Here is a 9,521-nt window from a genome sequence, read left to right on the forward strand (position 1 = left end):
ACATCTACTTAAAACTACTGACTCTTGTTTTTCTCTTTCTTTCTCTTTTCTTAACTAGTATTATCATTACCAATAGGCTACCTACTGCTACATTGTCTGAAGGAAGCCTAACAACAATAAATTGTACCTGTATTATTCTTTTTTAACTGTATGGGCACAAGATGTAACCCTGAACCCTGTAACCCTGAACCCTATATAGCCTGGGCTCGAACCACAGGGGGCGCTATAACATCCGCGTTACCTTTTTTAGAGAACACCGGATGCCCTCTTCTCTAAACAAGTCCTCTTCCTGGTGTCGTCGTTGGCCGCGGTGTGAAGGTTCATGTTGTGGTTGTTTTCACTACATGTGATGTGATGATGAGGACGATGATGGCGGCCTGGAGTTTGTTTACCAAGAGGCGTTTTGTGCCTCAGGTCGCGACTCAGTTGATAAGAGTGGTGCGGATGCCGCAGTACGTCGTTGGGGGTCCGCCGGTGTGGAGGGGGGTCCACGGGTCCGCACGGAGCCGGGTCGGGGAGAAGCAGCCATGGGGGAAGAGCAGTCCCCAGCAGCAGCAGCAGCACCACCGGCTGGATGAGCTGGACAAGGCGGATGCCCTGGTGAGGTTCATCTTAAAAGTACAAATAATAAAAGCCTCATGTTAATATGAGAGTATACATTATTTGACCCCAAGATCCATAGCCGCAAGCTCTAGATTCTATTTTGAATATCTGACTGGAATCTAGTGTTGCACTTGCAATACCGACCCTTGACAGCCCATACGTCCAAACAGAAAAGTCCAGTATCTGATTGTATTAAACCATTGGTTCTCACGGGTCCTTGAGGGAGTTCCACGGGGTCCCCAGCTAAATGATAGATTAGGCACCAAATGGAACCTTATGGGTCTGTAACTCTGAGAGTGTACAAATGGAACCAAATGGACCCTAACGGGTCCATTTGGTTCCATTTGACAGATTTTACAATATAAATTGCGGTCCAAGTGATAGAAATGGCATTAAATGGGGGTCTGTAGCCCTAGTGCATGTCAAACTGGGGGTCATTGAAATTAAAATGGTTGAGAATCACTGCTAGAGCCGTAAAAATCTTCTCTTATGGGGGTCCCTGGCATATCTTTTCAAATGGGGGTCCGCAGCATAATAAAGTGTCAATTTGGCGGTCCTTGACATGAAAAAGTTTGAGAACCACTGCTCTAGATTCTATTTTTTATATCTGACTGGAATCTAGTGTTGCACTTGCAATACCAACCCTTGACAGCCCATACGTCCAAACAGAAAAGTCCAGTATCTGATTCTATTAAACGAGTTTAAACTCACCAACATTGCAGCTGTAAGGAAAGCTTGAATTATCCTCTTAATATCTGCAAAGTATTTTGTTTCATGAAAATCCAACCTTAGACATTATGAGCTACTTTATGCTTTACTCATAAGCTTAAAAAACTCAGACAGATCTTTCCAGGTCCAGTCATTAGGCAGTGGCACGTATCCGCTACTGGTACCTGGTTTACAGTGTTGGGAAGTAACTAAAGTAATATGTAACTTAAAGTAATATTATTACCTTTTCCCAGTAACTAGTAAAGTAACTAATTACTTTCACGTTTTGAGTAATAATATTACCTTTACTTTTTTTCAAAAAGTAATGTATTACTTTTTTTTCACGAGCCTCGGTGGTACTCTGGGTTTGAGTGTGTTTATTCGATCCTGTGTTGTTTTTGGTCCATTGATATAATGGTAGACTGGTTGGGATCGAGTTGCTATGCAGGCTGCTTGCTGATCAGGTCTAGAGCGGATACGGAAACGTTGAAATAGCTCTCAAAGTCACTCTTTTAGCACGTAAACGGACGCAAACAAAGTTGATTCAGACAATATAGAACATCACCAAACCCAGTACTGTTTTTTTTTAATAAAAATGTTAACTTCCTGTTGATTTTGCTATTTTTATTTAGAAGAAAACACGGACTGGATCTGCGGTAAAATAAACAGGAAGTTGACATTTTTATAAAAAGTACTGGGTTTGGTGATGTTCTATATGCTCTGAATCAGCTTTGTTTGTGTTTGTTTATGTGCTAAAAGAGTGACTTTGAGATCTGTTTCACCGTACAATGTTAGTCAATGAGGAGCATATTTTGAATTATCAATTTCTAATCAATGGAGCAATTATTTTTGATTTGTTGTCCACCTTTGGAGTTACACCATGGCAAGGTAAATACACAACCCAAACCTCTACCAAAGTGGTCTTGCCCTTTAAATATATTTAAAATACTTGTTTCCATTGAGGTCCTTAGTATTCAATTCATAGTCGTCAAATGGTTTTCATTTAGTCTGTAAGTTATGAATTCATACACAGTAAAAGTCTTAGTGTTAATATAATTCAAATGAGTGTACAATGAGGATTTTACAATGTAGGCTGCAGAAAAGAGAAAAAAAACAACTACTAATGTTGAAAATGCAAAGTCAGACTTTTGGGGAGAAAGGATGCAATTACTGGGGGCGAGAAAAAAAAAGTAACTAAAGTAATAAGTAACTAAGTACTTTTGGCAGGGAGTAATAAGTAAAGTAACTACATTACTTTTTAAACAAGTAATATGTAATAAGTAATATATTACTATGTTTAAGTAACTATCCCAACACTGCTGGTTTAACAAGGTTTGAATACCTGTCTGGCAGTGTCTTTATTAGAGTGTTAATGTCAAAGGGCATTTGGGAAACCCAGCTCTTATCCTGTTAAGTCAAAATCTGGTTGTAAAAAATGTTCAATAGTAGAATTTGTTGGTTGGTAGGTGTGATCACCGTGGTGCGTAAATGACGCGCTTCTTTCTTTTGTGGTTTTTATTTTTCCCACTGTGCAGGGGGTTACAGCATTTGCAGTTTAATTGTGTGTGGTTTTCTGTATATCAAAACAAAATACAGAACAAGGAGAGAAGTTACCCACATGTATTCAAAGTAACATAAACATAATTTCATTATACTGCACATCAAAAACATATCCAAACTCAAAAACAAACTCACTTAGAATGGACGCACACACTGTAGCCTCTGCTGCTGCTCTCTGTACCAGACCTGACACACTGGCCAAACACTTGCTTTTAAAGGTGCATGGGATTGCAAATCATCAAATCAACAGCAGGTGCAACTAGTTGGCCAATTAACTGCTGTGCACTCAGCACACGTTGAAGTGGAAACAAAGGGTCCATTTTAGAGGAAAAAACATAAACAATAATACTAAACTTAGAGTTTGGGGAATCTTCTTAACACTGGTTTCAAAATCATTCATTGGCATGGAAGAATGTTCTTTTCTAATGGTTCTCTGCAGTGATGTTTCTGGGTGTACTGGCACCCTAGGCCAGTGGTTCTCAAAGTGGGGTCTGGGGACCCCCAGGGGTCCTTGAGGGGGTACCAGGGGGTCCCCAGCTAAATTGCTTAGCATCAAAACATGTTTAACCACTTTAAACCTATTGTATACGTCAGCATACAACAATGGACAGCAGGCATCTTGATGAGAGTGCCTGTTGTGAATGTGTACAGTGTGGATAATTATATCATAATGATGAGTGACAGAATTATATTCTGATTTAATTTGAGTAAAGAGGTGTCCAATGATAACGTACTAGAATAGAATAAAAATGTTTTAAATGTGTTGAAGTAAAAGTGAAAGTTGTGATGAGTAGGCGTGTGTGTGTGTGTGTGTTCCTACAGTTTGATATGAGGCAGAGGTCTGGGTGAGAACACACACACACTTTCTCAAGTAAAGTATAGAGGTATACCTTATTGACAGAAAGTAGCTCATAACATGTCTATGGTGGACATGTATGAAACAAAAACTTTGCAGATAGGCTGTAACCACCCAAAATAATCATATTTAAGCTGCCCCCCCCCCCCCCCCCCGCCAGACATACAAAATAACTGGTCAATAATTTTACCAGAAACCCAAATGACAAGCCCTAATTGTAATGTGCCATAGTGTCTATGCCAGTGTGCTACACATTTTAAAACTATAGACTAGTATTCCTGCATAAACACTAGTGCCACAAACATTGAGCCACTCAGTGTATATACATATACACATATATATTTTATACATATATATATATATATATATATATATATATATATATCTTTATCCGGAAACGGATATGCTGCCAGTGTCAACCCTGTGTTAACTCTTTTCCTGCCATTGACGAGATTTCTCGTTTTTCTCCGCATGGCTCAGTCAGCCGTCGACGAGATTGGACGAGATTTTTTTTTTTGCTTTTTACATTTTTTGTTTATCACAAAGGAAGCAGGAGATAACGCGATTCGAAGATTTTCTGCTCCATTCACTTCAATGTTAAAAAATAAACAGAGACAAAATTCACATTTTACCTATTTTTGCAATGTTATTCTATGGCAGGGAAGGGGTAGATTGTGTATATACTCTGGCAGTTGATAGGCTCTATGCATAGCAGCCATATTGGACAGAAATTGGGCCCCTTCCTTGGTTCCTTCACAGGTGTTACCAATGACACTAATGAAGGCTCTGTTCCATTTAGTGTAGCACAGTGGTTTTCAAACTTTTTAATTTCAAGGACCCCCATAACTCAGAGTTACACCCTCTCAATGAACCATGAGGGTCCCTGGACCACACTTTGAGACCCACTAGTATTTCTAGTGAGCCAACATGCACAGTATCAGCACCCTGACTCTGTTTGACCAGAATGGGACAGAGCCTTCATTAGTATCATTGGTAACACCTGTGAAGGAAGTCAGATGAGGCCCATTTTTTCTCCAAAATGGCTGCTGTGCATAGAGCCTATTCACACTGCCCCACTCATTTGTTGGGGTTCACATTCAAACCAGCAAACCTGGAGCATGGTTGGACGGTGGACGATATGAATGCATGTTTTTGTCTGGGTTTTCAAATTGCTCCACAATGGACGAGCTAAACTCGTTTTCTGTTTGACACGGTACTGTAGTTAGTTTCAAGAGTTGTGGTTTCCGTTAAGGTGAACAAGCATTCGATGTTGATGAGAAAGTCTTAGACCATGCCGTAGGTGGTGTAATGTAAGGTATGCCAGTGGAACAATGAAAATATTAAGGCAGCTATTAGCTAACATTACTTCTAGCAGTCCGGCGTCAGTCTGTCTTTACCTGATGCAATCATGTACGGGTACCAATACGACAAATCTCCTGCAACGTATTAATGAGCATGTTATCCCGACACTTACGAGTCACCAAAATCATTCAAACAAATTCTTTATAAAATATAATGTGAATATTTAGAATAGATATTTACACATTATAACCAAAATACAGAATGTACCACGGACATGGACATGTCTTGCCACTAGGGGTGTGCCGATATATCGTCCCACGATATATCGCGATACGTTTTCGTGACGATATGTATCGTTTTGGAAAAAAAAAATATCGTTTTGAAAAAAAAAATTTTTTTTTTTTTTTTTTTTTTTTTTTCTTTTTTTTTTTTACAATCATTATAATCAGGCATGCAAACAGCCCCGAGGTGAAAAGGGTGACAACATGTTTTTTTTGGGGGGGTCAGGTGTCACACTATTGCCCTATTTGGATTGAAAACGGCTATTGTAGCTGAAAAGCTACAAGTTTGCATGTCTGAATAATGCAAAAACAGAATTATTTGTTTGCATTTACTTTTTTACACCCCCATATATTTTCATAATAAAAAAAGTGCGTATCGTATCGTATCGAAATCGTATCGAAGTTGTGAGCCAAATATCGTATCGTATCGTTTGGTGAAATTAGTGTATCGGCACACCCCTACTTGCCACTGACACGTTTGTCCGTGTACGGACATGTTGATGAACCCTGCCCCCCACCCTGACAAGCACTTGGAATTGTAGGAGTTGAGGCATTATATTTTGACTTTGTTTCATAAAAATCCACTGTTGTCATGTTATTATGAGCTACTTTCTGTCAATAAACTTGGTGCAGCCATGATTTTTCTGTGTTTGAGTATGGAAGCACTCAACTTCCTGAATATGTGCAATTTTGAAACAGATGGTAGGCAGGATGTCGAGTGATTAATTACAACACAAAACGAATGGCTGCACGTGAGAATGTATTGAAAGAAAGTGGTTTCATAATAACATTACAAAGGTGGATTTATATTTTTATGACACAAATTCTTGACAGCGACTAAGAGGATAATCCAAGCTTTCCATACAGCTGCAATATTGGTGAGTTTATCGTTGTGTAATTATACTATTATATCGGATAGGACTTTTCTGTTTCATGAATGGGCTGTCAATGGCGCTTGTTGCAACCTAGATACAGATGGCATCTAAAGTTGCTTGCGGCTTGGACAGGAGCCTCATAAAGCAAATAGCTGAAACCTGACAATGTCATGCAGTTTCCCTCATGTACTTAAATTCCTTTCAGTTTCATTCTTTGCATCTATCGATCACCATTTGTCAACTTTGTATCGTGGCCTAACAGATGAATTGACAGTTTACCCTTCTTATTTTGGCAGATCCTGAGAAAGTCACATGAAACAGGTAACGCAACTGCTCGGCCTCTGTATTCACAGTGGATAAAGCTACAAGCATAAAATAAGGTGTAACCACTTGTAAGATTGGAGTTAATGGCTGGTTTGACACAATGAGATGGCATAAAACAGGAACTTGCTGCCATATGTTCCCTCAGTTTGGGGTTGGCTGAGGGAACAACATACAAGATTGGTATGCTCCCCTACATAGAACAAGATACCTAACTTGATTAACAACTTGATTCAGACTACTGGCAGCCTGTTGCAGCCAGGTAGCTTACCTGGATGATACCATTCCCCAGGGATGATTTCTAACAACAGACCAGAGATAGATCTAAACTAGTCTCTCTGTGCCAAACTGTTGACTCACACAATTTCCAAATGCTTCCTTTCGCATTTAGAGATTGTGGAATAGTTGCCTGGCTTGAGAGACTAGATCTAATCCACATAGATATAAATACATACATAACTGTAATGCATATTCCCATAAAACTATCACCATAATACATTCTGTGCAAAACTACTTGGCTACAAAATTGCCCACCTAAATAAATAACATCCGCTACTAAACAGAACATAACTCTACAAGTCAATTCACATTCCTGCAGTGCACACCCCTGCTACGTTGTCCTGCTCTGGACAACAGAAAAACTCCACCTCTAAAAGACATTTGTTTTCAGATGAATAGAAAACTTAAGGCCTTTAACATTCCCACAATTCACCAACTGTGGGAAACATAAGCCATAGTCTCACATAGGCAGACAGTCAGAGATTCACTTAATACAGTGAATGGGCTGCCTTAGACAGCGGAGAAAACCAGCAGTAGCCAACCTACACCCACTGCTTGGAAAAACCTGATACCATCCCATATGAAGCAATGCCTAAAAGTCTTTGCATGGGTTCTGTGATGCTGTTATTATTTATACTATGTATGAATTACACTTCTTAGTGTCACAGGGCAAATTGTACAAAACTTCTCACAAAGCTCACAGCCAGCATGCACACACAATGAACGCACCGTCTATCCTGCCAGACTGTTCAGCTTTGACTGCGACTGTGTGTCTGTGTCATTACAGGCTTCCTGTCGTGGTTCAGGAACGGTCTGCTGGCGACTGGGATTGGAGTCATAGCCTTTGTCCAGAGTGATGTTGGTCGAGAAGCTGGATATGGTATGGCGTTCACGTTTCTGTTTATCTCTGCAAGGACCTGGCTGTAACCACAATTATAATACAACTGTAATACAGCAGAGTTAAAGAGTTGCATTGTAAAACACGCACACATGAGCTGAAGAAACAAATGTTACCGTTAGTATTAGTTGACTCTACTACGTAAGGTCCTGGGGCTGATCTTGTAGTACCTAGTGTATATCAGAGAGCTATGGATGCATGATTAATCGTTCATCATATCTGCATCGTTCGATATTTACTTAAAAATGCAATATTGGCAAAATTGGTGTTGCAATGTTTTAAAGCTGAAAAAAGTTTTTTGTGATGAATGAAGACTGCAGATTCAACCAGTGTTTTCTGGGGAAACTTTCAAAAGGGTCTACCTGTAGAACAAATTAAGTTAAGAAAGATTTTAAGTAAAAATACATTTCCAAAGGGCACTTACAGGTCTGTAACTCTGAGAGTGTCCTGTATGAATGAGTGAGATTCTGGCCCAGTAGGTTCTGTTGGGACAAAACAGTTAACATAGGCTCTATGCACAGCAGCCATATTATCACTTCCTTCCCAGGTGTTACCAATGATACTAATGAAGGCTCTGTTCCATTTAGTGTAGCACAGTGGTTTCCACGACCCCCATAACTCTGAGAGTGTACAAATGGAACCAAATGGACCCTTACGGGTCCATTTGGTTCCATTTGTACACTCTCAGAGTTACACACCTGTAAGGGGCCATTTGGAAGCCCATGAGGGTCCCTGGACCCCAACTGTGGACCCACTGGTGTAACAGAGTGTTTCCAGTGAGCCAACATGCACAACATCAGCACCCTGACTCTGTTTGACCAGAATGGAACAGAGCCTTCATTAGTATCATTGGTAACACCTGTGAATGTCTTCACAATATGGCTGCTGTGAATAGAGCCTATTGGCATTAACTCTTATCTCTCCTTCCACTGTTGTGTTCCTGCCCTCAGCCTTCTTCATCCTGGGAGGCGTGTGCGTGTCGTTTGGCGCTGCGTCATACGTTGGGAGTCTTCTCACCTTGCGGAGGCTCATGCTGCTCTCCGTGCCGGCAGTGCTGCTCCACGCAGCCGTGGTGGGTAGCATCTCCCTCTTCTGGCTGTGTGCGGTATCGCTATATATCGGCCGGCTGGAGGTGGAGATAATCCACGACGACGAGGAGGGGGAGGAGGAGGACGATGAGGAGGAGTGCCGGGAGTGTCGGGAGAGACGCGAGCACCGGGGTTACCGGGGTTCCCATGACGATAGACACGGCAACAAGGGCAATGACAACAAAGGGCAGAACAAGTAGAGCTCTCCCAGAGGGGGAGGGAGGAATGTGTGATGGTGTTTTGTTTTGAGTTGGGGTTTCCGCTTATCTTGGTGGGTGTGTGTGTGTGTGTGTGTGTGTGTGTGTGTGTGTGTGTGTGTGCGTGTGTGCGTGCGTGCGCAATCTTTAAATGATAATAAGACTGCTATTCTTTGTTACTGTATTTTGATGTGTAGTCGGATTATAACAAAGAATAATATCTATATTTTTTTTTGGAAAACCGGTTCAAGTGCTGAAGCCAATTTGAGTTGGAATGAATTCTGTTTATTTTAGTATAAACTGTTTTATACTAAAACTGTTTATTTTAGTTTCACGAAACCCTTTAGTTATACTGTACATCATCAATCAAAACATTGCATCAATCAAAAACACGGATCCATATAAAAATTGTAGTGACATTTTCATTTTTTAACTTTTTACATTCTCACACACATGCGCGCACACACACGCGTGCGCATGTGCACGCAGTTGCCTCCAAATATTTGCAAATATAGGGCGTGCCTGGAAGCTCAGCCAGTTGCATGGACTATAT

The 9,521-nt window shown here is 40.6% G+C and overlaps 1 protein-coding gene across 1 annotated transcript; it reads left to right on the forward strand.

The window, feature by feature from the left end:
- Positions 1 to 309: 309 nt before the first annotated feature.
- tmem160 (transmembrane protein 160) lies at positions 310 to 8,971 on the forward strand (the record flags this gene model as incomplete). The annotated part of the gene is made up of 4 exons (XM_084063847.1): positions 310 to 600; positions 6,482 to 6,506; positions 7,573 to 7,665; positions 8,634 to 8,971. Exons 1-4 carry the CDS (start codon positions 355 to 357, stop codon positions 8,969 to 8,971), a joined length of 702 nt encoding a protein of 233 aa, XP_083919973.1. The 5' UTR covers positions 310 to 354.
- Positions 8,972 to 9,521: the final 550 nt, after the last annotated feature.

The sequence above is a fragment of the Gymnoscopelus microlampas genome (genome assembly GCF_963454915.1).
Source record: "Gymnoscopelus microlampas genome assembly, chromosome: 8".
Classification (NCBI taxonomy): Eukaryota; Metazoa; Chordata; class Actinopteri; order Myctophiformes; family Myctophidae; genus Gymnoscopelus; species Gymnoscopelus microlampas.